Raw genomic sequence first — 19613 nt, forward strand, 5'->3', positions numbered from 1 at the left:
TCTGAAAACTTTCACACCCTCATGCACTTTTTTCCTGCCCAGCTTTCCCAGGCTTTCCTAGTAGGAATTCCTCTTAGACTGGAATTAAAATGTATCTATGAAGTGACTTAGCAACAACCACTTTTTTTCTCTGCAGAGATCAAACACTTTATGTCAGAACAAACTGATTTTACAAACCAAGGCAGGGCTGGAGAGCCAGATCCCTACTATGACATACTCTTCTTTCACTCTTGCAGAATTGAAAACTTGCTACGAGGGGCTGGAGACCCATCAGAATTCTTGGAATGGCAAAAACAGATGCGTGGTAAAGATCTGGAGGAGCAACTGGCTGAAATAGAATGTAGGAGGCTTCAAGGGAAACTGAGTCATGAAGAGGCAGTTTTAGCCCATCAGAATGTAACTCAAGAAAATAAGAAGAAAGCTGATCTAATGAGAGAAGAGGTAATACATATAGTGTTGCTCAAATTTTGCTTGCATTAAACCAGTGCAAAACTTACCATAGACGATACCTCTTACAAGTAGATATAAAAATTCTGTACAGTGTTTTTACTCACTGGAGTCTGCAAGCAATGGAAGAATACTGCTATAGCTACCAGACACAGCAATGCTTATACATCTAAGTATTTTTTAAAGTTTTTGATTTGACCGGTAGCACTTCTGAGTTCAGCTGAACAGTTTAAAGCATTTTGCCCTACATTCATGTCATTGTGAATATTCTTTCTGTACAGATACTGAGATATTAAGCACTGTTTGCAAAGAAATCACCAATACATAACTAATTTCATTATCTTGTTAAAATGAGAGCCACAAATATAAAAGAATTTGTTTTCTTCAACTGATATAATTCAATTTACTTCATATTATCTGACATGCCTGGATCTCTCTTAGAGGAAAATTCAGACAGGGAACCCTCATTAGATCTACATACATGGAAAACCGAATACTTACGCCAAGAAGTACCTCTCCACACATTTTGCAATCTGGCAAATCACATTTTTCCCAAAACATTGCTAGATCTTTTCATTTTTTTCCCAAACTCACATTACATTTCTCGTGCTTTTCCTATAAACTAAGCAAATGCTCAAGAAATCATCAATACTATAGACTTAATATTTTGAATAGTCACTATCACAGGCAGTGTCCACTGCTTTTCTTTTCTCATCCTGGTTTGTTGCTACGCCCATAGGCTGGCCAGTACTTTTCTCTTGGCCACATCTCACAGATGTCTCAGTAGTGTCTCAGCAACTTAGGACTGGGCCACAAAGATTTTCATAAAGGCCTTACTACAGAAGTGAAGTAGGCTTAATGTGGTCCTTTTCTGTCCTTTTAAAACAATAACAATCTTTCAACCTTTTGGGGCATTATGTCTATCTAGACACTGTAGCAAAAACTTAAAGTGAACCCTAACATATACAACTGTGCCCATTCCAACCCATTCCAAAATGATTGTAACTACTATATTCACCTTGATTTCAGGGCATGTATGTTTTATTTTTAACAGAAATACCCCAAACTATATTGATCTGGGAATGTGCAAATCAGGCTTACTCTAACCTGACCAATTCCAGGCAGCTCCCTTCACTTTCCAACAGATGAGAGCAGGACACTCTTATCCATGACCAACAGCTGTCATGGTGACCTCCCTCCTTCTTTTAAAACTCTCGTCTTCCATCTAAAACAGAAAATACAGAAGAAAATGTTGGAAAATGTTTTCTGCTTCCTGTTTGTTTTGTCTGGCAAAGAAAGGAATGTGATCACTAAAAGTGGACTTTCTGTATGTTACAGATATACAGCTCAGGCCAAAGAAGATCCTGCAGGCATACAACTGTCTGTGTATTAGACTAGCACTCTTCTTGGTATCTCAAAACCAGATCCAGAGATGACTTTTTTTGTCTACTTTTAGAAACATATGGGAGAAAATCATGGGAAATAGCAGTACAAATGTTATGGATTGCTGTGGTGCGAAACTAAAAGGTAGAGAGGGAAGCATTAAAACTGTGTCTCTATGTTGTCCCCAGCCAAAGTCCTTTGCTACTTTTGTGAATGATGTAGTCCTATGAATCCGTTTGTCTTTGCACTGTTTCAATGATTTGAGGCTCTCAGATCACCAGTTATCAGTAATTTTATTAACCTGTTTGTCTGGGATTTAGAAAGCAGAGCTGATGCACCAGTATGCAGAGAAACGTCTCCAGGAACAGAAAGAAATGAGAGAGCTGGTGGAGCAGGTCGTGGAAGGACACAAGAACGCAAAGCAAGCAAAAGTAAAGCTTCAGAAATACAAACAGCAGATAGGTATTCATATATTGCCAGAAAAAAATAAAAAAAAATAAAAAATTTAAAAAATGATGCCAAATGTCCCCAAATTACTTTATTTTAGTGGGGTAATTACAATTTTTACTGAAAGGAAAGGGGAGCTGAGGCAAATACCCAGGATATACATTCGCAGAAATGTACGAATGTGAATGCCAGTAGCAAGTTTGTAATGGGTAGATCAGAAATTCTAAGCTACTGGTCATGGGAATTACTCTTTGTTTAAAAGGGAAAAATACAGCACTAATGTTCTGCAACTGGTTTCCCTTCCGTCTAAAAGCAGCATATGTGAAATGACTGTACATTTTGTCAAATCAAGTTTTGAAGCTCAGCTTCTTGTGATTCATACCATTAAGAGAGGATTTGCCTAGCAACCACTCTGAAAGAATCATAGCTTAAGATTATTGTCTTCTCCAGAGAAGACAGTCTGGAAAAGAAGATTGTAGCTGAGGAAAGAAAAGACGTCTCCCAGAAGGGCAGTATCACAAGGGAGAAGGATGTAGCACCTCCGAGACAGACCACTCATTAGGATGAAGAGAAATGATGTTACTCATCCTCCGTAATTCTTAAAGAAAATTCTTCAGTTAATGCATCAGCGAGTGAAGTCCAGGCAGAAGGCCGTTCTGACTGGCATGTCTGTACATATTCGAATGCAATACCATCTTAACATCTGGTGTATAAATGGGCTACCTCTGTGCATATTTTAGTGAGCAGAAGACTTTTCTCTGCTTATCTTACTCCGTACTTGTATTTGAGGGGGCAGAGAGTGTTAGCCAGTCTAAAATGGTCTAGCAAAGCCTACCAACCTTTGTACTTCAATGATTTCTGTGATATATAGAGCTTGAAAAACTATGAATGTTTGAAATTGTATCATATCCTTGTATTAAATAATGAAACAGTATACATTAATTAGAGCAGAAATTAGGATGCAATAATTCAAAGTGTCTATTTTACGTATGTATACAATAAGCTTCTATGTTGAATAGAATGATGGATACTGGAGGTGAGAAGTACTCATTTGTTTCTCTAATCATTCCTCCCACCAATGACAGATTGTTCCCTCAAGTACCTTTAGATCCGTATTATTATCGTTATTCACAAATGCGTATGAATTTTCCTCCAGATGGACTACTTGTTAAAATATGCAATCAGCTAACAGAGATTAGTTCTTTTCTTTCAGTTCAGGAAGTTTGTGAAGAAAATCGAGAACTTCTTCGGCAAGCTTTAGAAGAAGAGGAGGAGAAGCTTCGGAAAAGATGTGAATTAATTCAACAAATACGAGCCATTGAGTCTTTACCAAGCCTTAAACACAAGTTTGTTGATTTAACTGAGGTAAGCTCAAAAGGAAGAACTACAATTTTTACATAAATGTATACCATATGTGCTTCACATGTTCAGAGGAATTGTGTACTGCATGCAGATATATCTCAGCCTGAATGTGTAGTGTTAAATGCAAAGTGACCCCACGACACAAAGATTAGTTTTGAAATGAAACTTTCACAAAGTTTATAAAATAAAATTTTTACCATGAAGAATGTTGTGATGGTAAGTGAGATCTTACATAAAAGTTCTCATGGTAAGTGAAATCTTAGGCCCTTTGAACTTCCTTTGTATTTTGCCAATGGTATCTAGGTTTCCCAACATCCTTCAGAAAGAGACTACAAGTGATTACAACGTGTGCTATCCACCTTCAAAAAGTCACAGATTTGTCAGTCTTCAGTAAGGACTGACACAAAAACAAAGTGTGAACTGATGTACTGTTTTTTATATTGCTGTGTTGATTGCCATGGTAATCGGCAAAATTAATTTCCTGTGCTTTCAAAACTGTCAACATTCAGGTATACACAAGAGATTGTCTAGAGAACCCAAAACCTGCTGTTCTGTTACACATGTACTGTGCAAATGCCTTGTCTGTGTGTGGTTAAGTCCACAGTAAATGTATCCCAAACTTCTTGGACTTACTATTGATACACAACAACTAATATACCTGACACTGGGCTTGGCAGTGGGCACTTTTGCAGAATTTCCAGACTTAGTCAGCATCTAGAAATCTGTTATCCTACCACTAAACCAGAAGCAGAGTAGCTAAAAGATACTCTTCCATTTTTCACACCCAAATTAAAAAGAATAACATAATATAAAACGACCCCACCAATTTTAAATATAATCATTTTGGGTTTTTTTCCTTCCTTTTTTTTATAAGTATTCAAATGAAGATAACAAATTCAAAACCATCCATGGCTAGTCTGCAGAAACCATACAGAAGGAACAGGTCTTCCATCCATGGGGCTGTTCAAACAGTTTATATGATGCTTTGGTTTTATCTCCTGCTCCTCTGAAGAGAACTGAGACATTCACTGATTCTAAAGCTACCTGATGTATTTGCAGACTCCAGATAAAGCACCCATCTCATTTATCAGAATTTAGAACACATTTAATCTTAAGTGTGAAATAGGTGAACAACAATAAAACCAACTCCCCAGATGTCAAATCCTCCTTTACTTTCTTTGCTTCTCCACCTTTCCAGCCAACGAATGCAATTCTCTTTTTTCAAACTCAGACTCACTCCAGCCATCCATGGAGAAATAATACTGAAACCTAATTAAAAAAAAAAAAGGAGAGAAATAAGTGAAGAGTACAAATAATTATTTTACACCACAGATAATGTAAACTGTCTGCATAGAAATACCTGAAAGGTACTCCAATCTATAGGTCTTTTACTGCTCCAGATAGAGCTTCACATTTTGTCATCCCTAAACAGAGCCCTTAGCGCGTGGTCTCACTGCACAGTTATTACCCAGATGATTCAGTCACAAGATGTAGGCTGCAAAGTCATAAGATGTAGGCTGCAAAGACACAACAGTATAATGTAGTTGGATGTGGAAATGTCATTACTTCTTCAGTCACAATGGTAAAATGGTGCAGGTTCTCATTCAGGCAAGTGAAGGTGATTGGAATGTCAGTACTTTTTTATTTGTGAACCTAGTTCATTTCATTGCCACTTACAGTGGCTGTCAACCCCTGACATAGATCTTCCGCTGGAATCGTGTTTGTTTCTAAGTACAGATATGGCTTTAAGTGCATTTTCCCATCCAGCTCATCTGAAAAGACAGCAGAAAAACATAACAGGTTTCAAGTCACACGTGAAAAACTCATTTGAAATCAAGCTTATGCTATTTGTGAGGTTACTGTAGTGTAAGGTTGCTGGAAATGGCGTGGCCATGTAGGTCATATTGCAAGTATAAGAGAGTCAACCTGAATGATATCTCAGCTTATTTCACAGTTCCCTCATACTCACTATTGCAATGGTTCTCAAGAGTCATTTAGCATTCTTTTGGTGATAGCTTGCCCTATTTTTCTCTTTCTACAACAGGCTTTTTCAGGCTCAATGAAATTAAGTATGTGTCCATAAAATTCACACTCATTCTCACAATTTTTAAAGTACCCAGTTCTTAACTTGATGGTGCTTCAGTTGCCTAAGTATCAGCATTATCTACTCCACAAGTATAGAACCTTTCTTATTTTAGGAACCACTTCACTGAATATTTTTGAAATGCACACACTCAAAGTATTCACCTCTACCATTCTATGCTTCTAGGAAATTCTCTTTCCTGGGCCTTTTTGGTTTCTGCTTGCCATGCTCACACACAACCACTGGGACATAGGCTTTGTTGTAAAACATTTGCCTTTCACTTTCTGTGAATACATCTTGGTGGTCATTGAGTAGCTTAAATTAGAGGCAAGGTATGATAGCATTTGCCATTTGCAAATTCACCCTAAATTGAAATCTGAGAATGAGATAAATGATCATTGACTGTTTCACTAACCTATGGTGGTACATGTTTATCAAAAAGATGCAAAAAGAAGACTGTTTAACATTAAACTCTTCTGTGTGGAAGCAGAAACCACCGAACCAAAACTGGAGTCAGGTTTTAGGTGAAAAAACAGTGAGGTGACGTTCTCTTCCTACTGACTCAACTTTTGAAGATTTAGAAAGAGAAGCTGCGGGGACCAAAATGGTAGGAGAAACCCTTGGAAATGTTTTTCTTCCCACTGCCATTACTGTTTTCTTCATCTCTCTCGTCTTTCACCCTGATTCATAGACCTGCTGCTCTGAACAGCCACAAAATGTTCAGTGAAGAAAGGGTTCCTGACTAGGCTGCTTAGATGACATACCAGGCCAGAGAAGAGGGGCTGGGACCATGTCAGTTCTTGCAGCCAAACAGACAATCAGAGCATCTGTCTTTGACAGAGCATCCTCCTCTTTTCCTGTTTTTTTTTGGGGGGGGGTTGTTTTTTTCCTTCACATTCTGTTTTGTGAAAAGCCCAAAAGCAGAAAGGTAAGTAGTGTTCTGTCAACAAGCAACTAAGTATTCAGTACAAGGGCTTTTTTTTCTGCTAAAAAGGATTGTTTGAAAACACAAAGGCTCTTTAACTGAATAATTTCCGTTAAAATGATTGCATTGATTTTTACGTACATAGATTTATCATTACCACTTAATTTCAGTCTTAGAAATAAATTTGGAGGAGTGGTTTTTCTTTTGTATTGCCCTCCCCTAGTTCAGCCTTTCCAAACTTTGTTATTAATTTTCTGGCCCTAGTTCTATGGAACTAAGTAGACCAAGGCCTTTGTGATTAAAATCTGAATGATTATATCACTCTTAATTTTATACAACTCTATCTGGTAAGCATCTTGACTTCCGCACCCGTCTTATGCATTCCATTATAACATGCTATAGTACCAGATATGTGCCAAAGATGTGTACCAAATCTAGGTTGATAGACAAAAGAATGTTATTTTGTGTGAAAGGGATGAAATTTTGCGAAGAAAGCTGCAGAGAGGTTCAATATTCATGTGGGTTTGTGCAAGTTTTCCCTTTTATGCAGGTGTATATATGCGTAGACCCAGGGAAAGGGAGAGTTTATGTAAGAACAAGGGCTGAAAACTTCAAATATATACACAACTGTTGAGAAATGATCTGTCTTCAGATGCAATCTAAGGCGCAGAAGTCTCTCATTATATCTCAGAATCAGACTCATTATCACTCTGTCCTGATTTTGGCTGGGATAGAGTTCATTTTCATCCTAGCAGTTGGTATGAGGCTGTGTTTTGGATTTAGGATGAGAACAATGCTGACAGCACACTGATGTTTTAGGTGTTGCAGTGTGCTGCTTACACTGAGTCAAGGCCTTTTCAGCTTTTCGCACTGCCCTGCCAGAGTGGGCTGGGGGTGCACCAGGAGCTGGGAGGGGACAGAACCACCACAGCTGACCCAAACTGGCCAAAGGGACATCCCGTACCACAGGACATCATGCTGAGCAATAAATCTGCAGGGGTTGGTCTGGCGGGGGTGTGGGGGTCACTGCTTGGGGACGGGACAGGCATCAGTCAGTGGGGTGGTGAGCAATCGCATTGCACATCACTTCCTTTGTATATTCGTCTATCATTATTATTACCACTGTTTTTCCTTCCTTTTCTGTCCTATTAAACTGCCTTAACTCAGCCCACGAGTTTTAACTTATTTGCAGTTCTCTCCCCCATCCCACTGCGGGTAAGTGAGTGAACAACTTTGTGGTGCTGAGCTGCCTGCTGGGTTAAACCACAACACATTCTCATTGCAAAGCAGATTTTAAAAAGCTTTCGTTAAACATTTGTGTTTGAATAATTTAAGTTTGGGCATTTTTTTGAATTTCCTGTGTACAAAGCACTTTTTATTTCTTGTCTTTTCAGATAAAAATAGTAGATGCCATCATAGATCAAATCTGTAACTTGGAAATAGATAAATACAAAAAAAAATGCATATTTTTGAGAGTAAGGTCAGTTCTAGTTTTACAAACTTAGAAAATATGCACTTTTACACGTTTCAAAACTTGTAAAGTCTAACTAAAACTAAAAGATAGGTCAGCTACTTTTTTTCTGGACAGCAAATGTGTTTATGTTTAATCTACACTATACTTCAGTGCTTTCTCATGAAATGTTTTGTGTGCCTACTGTTTTTACACATATAAAAGATGAGCTCTACACCTGAAAAACAGCTTGTAAATTACAGTTGGGTTAGAGCCATGCCTGTCTTTTTTGAAGTCAAAACATGTTCAGCATGATTTGGAACACAATCAAAATATTCTGGTTTTAGTCATTTACTCTCCCCTTGCCATTTACTATGTTATTTTAACCTATATTTCGTATTTCCTAGACTGGTGGCCACGGTTTAATTTGTGAAATGTCAGTAGTGGAACTGCGTGAACGCCTCGCTCTACTCAGAGAAGCACAGAAGGCAGCAGAGGAAGAGAAGAGAGACCAGATAATTCATGAAAAACAAGCTAAGGAACAACTTCTTCTAGATAAACTGGACCAGATTTCCGTGTTCAGAGCAGAACTTGGACGAGCGGCTGCATTAAAGTCAGTATAAAACAGCATATGACATTTAACACATTGCAACTTCGTTAATATCTTGCTAGCCCCTTCAGAATTCAAAAAAAAAAAAAAGGGGGGGGGCAAAATACTGCCCCTTTATGAAGCAGTGTGACTTCTGTCAAAGATTACACTGGGGCCAGGATTTCCAGTTTATTCTTGAAAATATTTTGCATCAACTGTAACAAATCTTTTTCATCAGTTTGAATTTGTGGTTGAAGATGCTCTATAGGCTAGTGTTGACAGCATTGCCTCAGGATTGGGAGCCAAAATCATATCTTGTGAAAGATGCTCTGCCTTTCTTCTGCTCCTTTTCAGTTAATCAGAACTAATTTGATTTTATTAAAATCATTCTAACTTGCTACTAAAAGTGGTTTCTCATTTTCATCTAAACCAATACACTAGGGCTATAGTCTTCTTCCTTGAATTTCATTTGTTATGTAAAAGGGCAGGCTTTATTTTGGAAATTAAAGATATTTTAGGAAGGAGATTTTCTGATAATAATAATAAATTATAAATTAAATAAATTATAGCAGTAGATCAAAGAGAAAAATCTTTGCTTACAGGCTCTCTGATCAAATTTTGTATTCATTATTCATATTTATTATTCATTATCATATTTATTATTCATTGTCATAAAGGATCCATAACCATCATAGATGGTTACATATGCAGAAGACAGGTCCCTTCCACAAACAATTTAAAATCTAAGTTAAAACTATTTGCAAATAAATCTGAGCAAGAAGAAAGCCTGTGTAAAAGTATAAAATATGGCACACCTCTTGATCTTATGCCATTTTTAATGCATCTTGACTATTTGCCATTTTTTTGCAAGTTTTCTTTCACTTTTTTTCTTTTGTGAGTTAGATAGTTTAGTCCTTGTCTTGCGATATTTATCCTGCAAGCAGGTGTTCGGGCTGGCATTTTGAAGACATATTCTATCAGGCTAAAAGCATGCATCTTTAGACACGTCTTAAATTTGTGTTTATCACTTCGATACCGAAGGTGGCTTTGTAAGAGTTCAATTCATGTTATTGGTTTATCTTCCAGTTCTAAATCCCAATCACAGCAGGCAGTATTGATGTATTCATTCAAATAGTTTTCACCGGTCCCAGCTGTGATTTGGTTTGCTGCTGACAGTTAATCTCCAAAGAGTGAGGTTTTACTGTGTTAGTACTCGGGAGCATAGTTTAATGAGTTTAATGAATCAATAACTGCAGCTCCAGTGGATTGACTGCATAGATCAGTGAACTTCTCTTCTACAGCATCTATAAAGAGAAGACTAAGACTAAAGGACCTGAAATGGAGTTAGAGCTGGAAATAAATTCCCATCTCTAAGCATTCAGTGTTGTGCAAGCCCGTGGGAGCATTTCAAGTCATCCTTTTCCACCAGAGATTCAAACTAGGCGTTAAGAACTTGTATACCTTATAAAATGTGTTTCTTCTAGTGAGCACTCTAATAATCATTTGTGGTAGATAATGCAGTCCGTGCATATTGCATAGTGCTGGGTTTCTTTAATATAGACTCTTTGCCTTAATTCAAATCTAAAACTCTTCTGATCCTGAAATAAGCTATGCCTGAATGCAAAGTTAACTTTGATTCACTTTTTGTCCGGACATATTTGAAATGTTATTTAGAACAGACCACCATGCCAAAGATGGTAGAATCTAAATGAAATTAAACACTGAGTTTGCAAGCTTCTGTTCAGACTCATGGTAAGGAATACAGGAATATACTTTATTTTAATGGAGTCCTGTTTGCTCTCCAAATAAAGCAAATATAAAGTTTCATTATAGATGTTACAAGACATTTTCTTTCATGTCTCATAGCTTGGGAGCATCTGCTATGAAGAGGCATCATCAAAGCATACTAGAAATGTTCTTCAGGAATGTATTTAATGCATTATCATCCAGAATGCAAATCTATGGCGGTGTTAATATGCAGCATGCTGGCCTATTTATGAGTGCTAGACACTTTGCTGCAGCTTTTGTTTTTCTCTAAACAAGCTATAGGCTTCGTGTGTTAAACCTGATTTACAGATCCAGTCTCCTGAAATTTCTATCAAGTCGATGTGAGTGATCAGTTTTTTGGCTTGTACTGATATACTGCACAGAAGATGTAAAGAGCAAATTATTATGTTTACAGAATTAAATCATAATTACAGGGATAGAATAGCAAATCTTACCAATGGTGCTCATAAGATATCGCTGTGCATCAACAAGAAATTACATGTTATATCTTCAATTGTGTTATGTTGAAGGCTCCTGCTAATCAGCTAAAGTATGATGGCTAAGCTTTTCCAAACAAATGTGCTTTAGTTAGTGTCAGCTGGAGTTTAATTGGGTCCCTACCAAGCAGGTTCCTTTCAATATCATTTACAAACAGACATACATCAACACAAAAGAAGCACATTGAGCAAGCATATAATGAACTATATTAAACAAAATAGGAAATGGAACATGAAAAATTACAGAGACATCAGCCTTTAATAGACTGCAAGCCATGACATCCATCACAGCAGTAGCTTTGTGAGTGCCTGCAGAACACTTAAGAATCAATTCAGTATGTACGCAGGACGTCCCTTTAATTGCTAGAATTTCACACAGTTTGAAAATCAGCACTGGCATATGAAGTGGACAAACACTGGAGTTCTCAGCTTCCAAACATGAACACCAAAAGATTTATGACCATATGAATACATCCTAATGTACTGTGGGTATGTGCCTGTATGCTTCAGATCTTTCACTCTAGCGAGGCTACGTCTATATTGCAGGTAATTAAACTCAGTAAGAAGCAACAGATAAAATCAGTTGGTGCTGAGGCTCCCTCCGTCCACATTATCTGTGGCTTGGTGGTTTTGCTTTGGGTTAGATTTAGCCTGGTCTTGGGGCTGCATGTTCTCCCCATTCATGTGGTTTAAAGCTGTCTAGAGGAAGGCTATCTCACAAAACTTCTCATACTCAATTCCTGGCTCCCCTGCAAGCCCCCCTAGGAAACACCACACTATTTTATTGTCTCTCACATTTAAGTGTCTCACATAGATGACAGTAGCATATCCATGCCCCCTCCAGCCACTGCCACATACGTAAGGTACACAGAAGCAAGAATAATTAGCAATATGAGGGACCTTGGTTTGGTATTTCATAATATTTTTTGATTTCATTAATTTCACAAATTTCACAAGTACTTAGGGTGCTGTACATGATTGCAGTAGGGAAGTAAGATTTGTTTTCTCAGTCCCTGCCGCTGGTAATCAGTTCTTCACTAGCATTGAAACAGTAGGAAGAAATTCATCAGCAACGATGGATCATCAGCATAAATACCTGAAAGGAGGCTGTAAAAAGATGGAGTCAGGCTCTTAGCGGTACCCCGTGTCAGGACAAGAGGCAGCGGGCACACAATGAAACACAGGAGGTGCCATCTGAACCTGATCAGGAAGCTTTTCTGTGCTGTGTGGAGGACAGAGGTTGCCCGGAGAGGTTGTGGAGTCCCCTCCTTGGAGAGCTTCAGAAGCCACCTGGACGTGGTCCTGGGCAGCCCTGCCTGAGCAGGATTGGAGCAGGTGGCCCCCAGAGGTCCCTGCCTGCCTCCACCGCCCTGCAGTTCTGTGGGTGAACACTGATTGTACAGCTTGATAATCTTTATTTCAGCTGAGGAAAACAGAGTAACAGTCGCTTCCCCACCTGAAATGAGGTGCTTAGCAAGTTAATTGTTTTGGAAGAGAGCCAGAATTTGAATGCTGAAATCCCTCACATTAGTACAAAACAGTAATCAATCTGGCAGTAGAGTATGCTTAAATATGAAAATAATGGCTCCCTTAACAGCGAGCTGTTAACAGATACATTCATTTTCCTCATTGCAATAACTAAGATTATATAGTGCAGGACAGATAAAAGACAAAGTACTGTGAAGTACAGACAGCCCTAGTCACTGAGACTGAAAGAAAGAGGAAATAGCAAAAAATGTATTGTTTACTGCAGTATGAGGCAACCATACTTCTTCAAGTTTCCTTCTGCTTTTAAAAATATGCTTGTGTTTGTTGCACAACACAAGGCTATTCGTAAGGTGAGCATATAAAAACAGTCCTAGATGCTCAAGTGATATTTTGGTGCCTAGAATGGTCAAGCAGCCATTTTTACTCCATCTGCTGCTAGTATTGAATCAGTTAAGAACTGTCATGCATCTATCTCACGGTTTCAATGCACGTCTGGAGTTTGAGAATGTAAATGAAGACACTGGTTGGATTTCAGGAGGAATCCTCTGGGCAAATCTACAGGCTCCCCACTTTTTGAACACAGCTGGGATGGCCTAACCTGGCTTTTCCAAGGGCTTTCATCTCATACAGGGAAAACCTTTAGTGCTGAGTTGCTTCTTCAGTTATAGGCCAGATGACCTGTTGGACCTAGAGTCCATTTGGCCAGACGCTAAAATTGCAGGGTAGATAAATAATTACAAGGGATTTGTAAATAAGAAGAATCTGAACTGCCAAATTCCATTGCAAATTGTAAAATGTGAAGTAAAAATATACTTTTTTTTTTTTTAATTCTTTATGTTATTTAAGGAAATCACTGAGAGAATGAGTATGGGATGTGAACTTCAGTTTACAAGGCCTGGAATATTTTTTTTAAGTAGAAAAGACACATTTTACCCATCACTGATTGAATCGCTCTGCACTTCATCACTGTGAGCCAAAGTCTTCCTGCTATTGACTGTATGCACAGTATACACAGGAAGTGAGTAGAGAATGAAATCAGTGGTAGATAAAAAAACCTCAGTTTTTGTTTTATTTTGTTTTGGTTTTTAATCCATATTCTGGTGAATCTCTCATTAGTACCTTACCCTTCCTCCTTTAAGTAGTTTATACATACACCCCACACCACTACAGACTTCCTTAGGCACATACAAGAATCTCATCTCATTCCTTACCACTAAAGGGTAATTTCTGACAAGGTCACTAAGCAAAAACTAGAGTTCATTAAACCATTTCAAATATATATGGACATTAAAAGGATTGCATTTTTTTTCAAAGTCTTTCATAGGGAATTTTATTCTATTTATTTATTTATGGCAGATTCACAAAGGGGCAGGAAACTCTTGTCTGAGACCAAAGGAAAAGACACAAATTCTCTTTTGGACCAAAGACTTGACAATACCTTTTAGGAACCAAGACCATTCTTAAAGACTGCTTTTTATTCAAGTTGTTTACTCAATACCAATAGCTGATAATAATAATAATAATAATAAAGGATCTCTGTATAGGTTTTCCAGAAATTATCGGATAATTTCCTATTGAATCTGGAGAGGATTCTTCTAGCCGTGTACTATCCCATTCCGAGTGACTCTTACCTTGCTTCCCATGTGATATGGGGAAACAGAAATTGTGTGAGGTTTTGCTGTCTTGAGTCCTAAAAGGCATTAACTGGCCATCACAGAAAACCAGCACTTTCTTCCCCTCTTTGAGTTTCCATTAGGATGTGCTGTGGCATCTGAAAATGTATGGGACTGGCTGCTTTTTGGAATAGTGTAGATGGCTGGCACATGCCTTCGTGTTGAAGAGGACTGAATATCAGTCTGATGATAACCAACTATTCACAATGTTAATTCATAAGCAGCTGCTGCTGCTGCTCCATGATGTTAAACCTCTTGCTGTTTTTCCCGTAGTGGTATTCACAAGAATCTGGATTTGCATGTAATGAAACGTTTTGTTGCTTATTCCCACTGACAATATTTAATCATCAAGTGTTTACATAAAAACCTTATCGTTATATTCTCCTATATCCCTTGGAATGCTACGCCTCGTTACGGTGCAAGGAGAAATATCCCGTGTTCTCAATTAGATTAAATGATAGTACATCATTTTTAGACTTAGAGAACAGTGTTAAGAATTAATCTCGGTGTCGCAGAGTGTGTCACCGTATCAGGGAAGGTACGGAAGTGTTATCCCATCCAGACAGCATGACGCAAGCAGCACAGTTCAGGAAGTGTCTCAGTAAAGCAACTGGAAATGAGAAACCAAGCTAAACTGTGCCCCTTTTTTAGAGTTCACAGTCACATTTCAGAATGTACCATGAGTCAAATTTCCCCTTCACCCAATTCCTGAGGATTCAGGGAACCACAGAACAGAATGGCTGCTCTGAAGAATACCTGCTATTACGAGGATTTTCCTATTAGCAAGGATGAAGCTAACAAGGCAGACAAAAACATCTCTCCCGAGATGAAAGAAGTGTTTGCATCCCTGGAATCTTGATACAGACCGTTTTTAAAGCAAACTGGTGGTTCTAGCTTCAGAAGAAAAACCTCTTCCTTCATCCCCTTCATTCTTCCAGCTCCTTGAGAACCACAGCATGGTTAAGGTTGGAAGGGACCTCCGCAGGTCATGAGAAGAGTGTGCCTTATACTTCTAAGCTTATATACTTATATGCCCAAGCGATGAAGAAACAGTTCTGTTGTAAAACATTTCTAAGGGGCAACCTGTCAGTGAAATTAGTCCTGCCACTCACAGAGCAGCAGTTCCAGTATGGGCTGAACATGGCCCCAGCACACTCTGCTCTTCGTTGTTCAGAATCCTCTTCAGGTTTCCCATAATAGCAATGTAATGTTGTATTACTGCAGTATAAAAGGACCTTGGAGAAAACTACCCTTGCCAGCTGAGAGAAGACATCAGATCTAACCAGGTGATATATGATGTATATTCCTTGGTAGGTCTGACACTGACTTTAGCACTGGATTTGGCCAGAGATTGACAACTGCTCATGGCATAATGTAACGCTGCAGCCTGATGATACTCAGCCAAATCCAAGGGCAATGTACAAAAGAGAAAGCTGGATGTAAGTCACTGTGCAAGGTGGTGCAACTTACATGAAAAATTGTGAGTAGGTTGTACCAGCTGGGTGAAAGTAAGCAAAAACAGATAAAATGTAACAAAGGACTGAAAAGGAGCTATAATAGAAGGGGAAAAAAAGCAAGGAAGAAAAAAAGAGACTATCCAATGACCTGTCTTTTATGCTTACGCCTTACACATATGCTACACATGGTACTATCAATTTATGCCCACCTAGACCCTCTAACCTTCGTACATCACTGCCCCATATATTCTGAATCTGGGCATTGAGATTACACAGTAAAGAATATCTTTCATTTGCCAAGGAATACAGCAATTGAGATGAATACTAATGATCATATAAAGAAAACTCTGTAGCTCTCACAAGCAAAAAGCTGTAGCATTAACACAAGTTTTGCACATGTTTTTTTTCCAAAGAATGTCATGTCAGCTTGAAATACTTCAGCTATTGTCATCACGGCATCCTGTGGGAAGAAATTATTCTATCCTGTTTAGTAATGCTGTTCTGTAAACAACAAGAAGCAAGCTGTGAATTCCACATTCATTGAGCAATATGATTTAAACCTGTTTTCAGTCTAGCTGGTCCCCAGAAGCAAGAGCGAATTCATTATCATCCACGTAATATATACTCAGATGGATTTATTCTGTAGGTTGATATTATTTTACCTTCTCATTGCTTCTTTTTCATTTTGCAGACAAGAAGAAAAGAAAAGAAAGTCCCAGGCTGGTGAAAGTCATATGAAAGATGAACGCATTTTAAACCTACAGAAAAAGATTGTAGAGAAGGCAATGGAGCGTAAAAAGCAAGCAGGACTCTTAAAAATTACTCCCCAGAAAACCAGCATTACATCAAGGAAGGTCTGAGAGTTACTTAAGGGAAATGCTGTGTGACAGATCTGCTGTTTAGGGTTTGACTCTACTGCCAGCGCTGGCAGGGGTGGCAGAAGCAGGTTGTGTGACACCTGGGTGACAGTGACAACTCCCCACATAGGCACAGTGTCCCCAAACAATAGCCTTGACCTCAGCTCCTTGCCATACGTTCTGCTACCACAGGCCAGGGTCCATCCGTCCCATACCGAGCTTCCCACTTGCGTTGCCACACACTCTCATCCCACTGAAACAGGTTCTCCCCTTCTCGCACCCAAGGCATGCTCCAATTTATCATTCCCACGATTTTTACCTAGCCCTTCCTCAACCTGGTCCCACAACATCAAATGGAAGCACCAGTAAGCCTGTGGGCTTTGTGCTGGTTTATACTGGTTGTGTTTCCATGGCAAGTGTCTAAAGACAGGGGGTGAGAGCTGCTGCTCCCACTGCTGCTGCTGCCTCTGCCATTGCCTCACGCGTGCCTAACATTTACAAGTGGTTCATGTAGCAGTAACAGTACGTCTCCCTCGGCGTATGAAACACCGCAGTGAACGGTCACGACAGGGTCACTTTTTCAAAGCTGTACTAGAGCATTATAAAATTAGAACTAAATCTCCTAATCCTAAAATAGTAATTCTTTACCTACAAAAATAGTAACTCTCTACCTGTTTTGTGAGAAGGATCAAGCTGAATTCAATCAAGAGGAAAAATGTATTTTTCAAGTGTGTATAGTCTAGAAACTGAAATAGTGCAATCTTTCAGAGTATCAGTGGTTGCTGCCCTCAGAAGTCCCATTTCAAGCCACAGCAAGCAAAACATGTAGGTGCTTACATAGACACTAGGTCTATTCCTTTTAGCAAAGAAAATATTGAAGGCCTATTTGAAGAAAACATTTCCTAAATTGGGATGGCTTCCTGAACTGAGGCTTTGAACATACGCTTAATCACTTTGCTGAATGAGGTCCAGTATAAAGTAGAAGGAATAAATGCAGACTTCAAAGGAAAGCAGCTATATAATTACAAATGTGAGACATTTTTAAAATAAACAAATTATAAATTCAGAGCTACGACTTTTGACTACTGATGTGGGTCTGTGTGAGTGCTCTGGTGTTTTATAAACGTGAAAAAAGCCAAGGCTTGAAAGGTGTTTTGAAGTTAGACTTTGTCTTTTTTTTTTTTTTTTTATTTTAGCTTTACACACTAAGTCTCCTAAGATGTCACAGTGTTTTTGTTTATGGTCTGCTCAAATGTTAAGACATCTGTAAAAAAGAAAAAAAAAAAAGAGAGAAAAGAAAACCAGAGGAAAACCTTAAGGTTACTATAAATTATTTAGATGTTTTGGCGTTTGTTCCATCAGTGCTGTTCAGCTCTGCATGACCCTGTCCAAATGTTATTACAGCGAAGTGGTTCAATTCTGGTCAGATATGCCCAGCAGCATCTTTTTCTAGTCGAACTGCATATTGCTGTACACGGTGTTAGAGTGACTATAGGAAAATAATCCTCAGTTATGGTGTAATAGCTATCTGGCATTCAGTTTGTACTGCTACCTTTTAGGCTTCTCAATATATAGACAAAAAGTGAAACTCACCCCACATATTAAAGTCCCAAGTCAGATCGTAGCTTCAATTGCGTTTGTGATAGCCTCTGAGGCCCAACACGTTTGTGCTGGTACAAGTGAAAGTAACATTTGTTAATAAATTACTATTAAGTTCTTAGTAAAACAGAATGTATATTGCAATTTGGAAAACTAAGATACAGAAAGCTACCATTTATTTAAGAAAATGTATTTTTTCTACCATTTTAAGTGAAATATCAGATGAAAAAGTAGCTGTTTTCTGTTTCTTATGAGCTTTATGGAGAATGATCCCTTGTGAACCTAGCTTGTAAATCAGCAAACCAGCAGAGTCTGATAGGATTTGTGCCACTGTTCATTTACAGCTTCAAGAATAACCTGATGGCAAAGAAAGAACATGAGATTCTGTGGCTTTGGAGCCACAGAAGACTATCCAGATAGTTTTAGCTTGACCTCACATTCTATGGAGTGTTGCAGCTGGGTAATTTATCTTAAACTGGGCAACCCAATTGAGTTACCTTTCTATCCATCATGCCCAAATTGATGTTGACATTCCCCAATCATGTTAGCAAATAGCTGTGTTACCAGCCAGCCACATTATGAAATAAAAGTTTGGTGTATCTAAATAGCAGCATTATATTCTCGGCAGTCTGATCATGTGTGTCATCTCTGCAGGATTCTTTGCAATGGAACCACTGGAAAGAACTGGAAGAGAGTCGGGAAAGGAGGTTCAAGACCCTTCAGCACGGCTTCACGGCCAGAGAAACAGCTCAGAAAATGGCTGCCTATGAGGCAGCAAGAAGTGGAGCCACAGCTTGTATATTGCGCTCTGAGGTAAAATAAAGTACCCTTGGAACAAACTCAGGCCTGTTGGAAATCTCCCAGTGCGACTTTTTACTACAAGGTTGAATTTTAATCTTTATCTGATCTCCACAGTGTGAATAGCAAAATTTGGGTCATACAGGCACAATAGAATAAAAATGTGTTAATTTTTTAGAATGGAATTTTATTTTAAAGCTATAATGGTATATACGTATATTCTTCAGTTAGAATAAAAAGCTGTAAGAAATCAAAATAGCAAATGTCTGGGTGAGAATGCTAAGGTCTGTATTTCTGCTATCATTGCATCCTGGGACATGGTTTGCTATGTTCACTTTCCCAGAGAATAAAAATGGGGGAAAAAACAAGCAGCATTTGTTTATATAAGCATCTTTTCAGAAGGCATGCTCAGCCCAGGCTCCTAACACATCTTCCATGACAGTAACTGTGTGTAACAGGATCACCAGTCTCAACACTGCTTTTAGAGGGTAAGGGAAAAACTGTTCAGAAGGTTTAGATGACACGATAGCCTGCAGCTGCCAGAGGCCAGACTCAGTGACCCGACAGACCATCCCTCTGTTTGCAGAGGTTAATGTCTTCAGTCTTTAAACAGTGGAAAGAGAACATAACATTGTTTGATCTCTTTAGCAAGCTGCTTCCAGAAAAGTTAAAATTCTGTTACTCACCTAGAAGATAATTTGCCCTCTATGACAATTTCTATACTGGGTAAAACAGCTTTTAAATCACAAGACTTACTCTAGGCACAAAGCCAAGGAGGATATAAATCTGAA

General features: G+C 38.6%; 1 protein-coding gene across 5 annotated transcripts in view; it reads left to right on the forward strand.

The window, feature by feature from the left end:
• The window catches only part of CFAP99 (cilia and flagella associated protein 99), a 57752-nt gene extending 38559 nt beyond the window's left edge, over window positions 1–19193 (forward strand). For all 5 annotated transcript variants that reach the window (XM_048045634.2, XM_013178629.3, XM_013178630.3 and 2 more), the window contains 6 exons: window positions 237–441; window positions 2151–2292; window positions 3491–3642; window positions 8505–8710; window positions 16260–16422; window positions 18679–19193. In XM_048045634.2, the coding sequence (XP_047901591.2) occupies window positions 237–441; window positions 2151–2292; window positions 3491–3642; window positions 8505–8710; window positions 16260–16422; window positions 18679–18846 (1036 nt within the window). In that variant the 3' untranslated portion in view covers window positions 18847–19193. The remainder of the gene's footprint in view (window positions 1–236; window positions 442–2150; window positions 2293–3490; window positions 3643–8504; window positions 8711–16259; window positions 16423–18678) is intronic.
• Window positions 19194–19613: the final 420 nt, after the last annotated feature.

The sequence above is a fragment of the Anser cygnoides genome, chromosome 4 (assembly GCF_040182565.1).
Source record: "Anser cygnoides isolate HZ-2024a breed goose chromosome 4, Taihu_goose_T2T_genome, whole genome shotgun sequence".
Classification (NCBI taxonomy): Eukaryota; Metazoa; Chordata; class Aves; order Anseriformes; family Anatidae; genus Anser; species Anser cygnoides.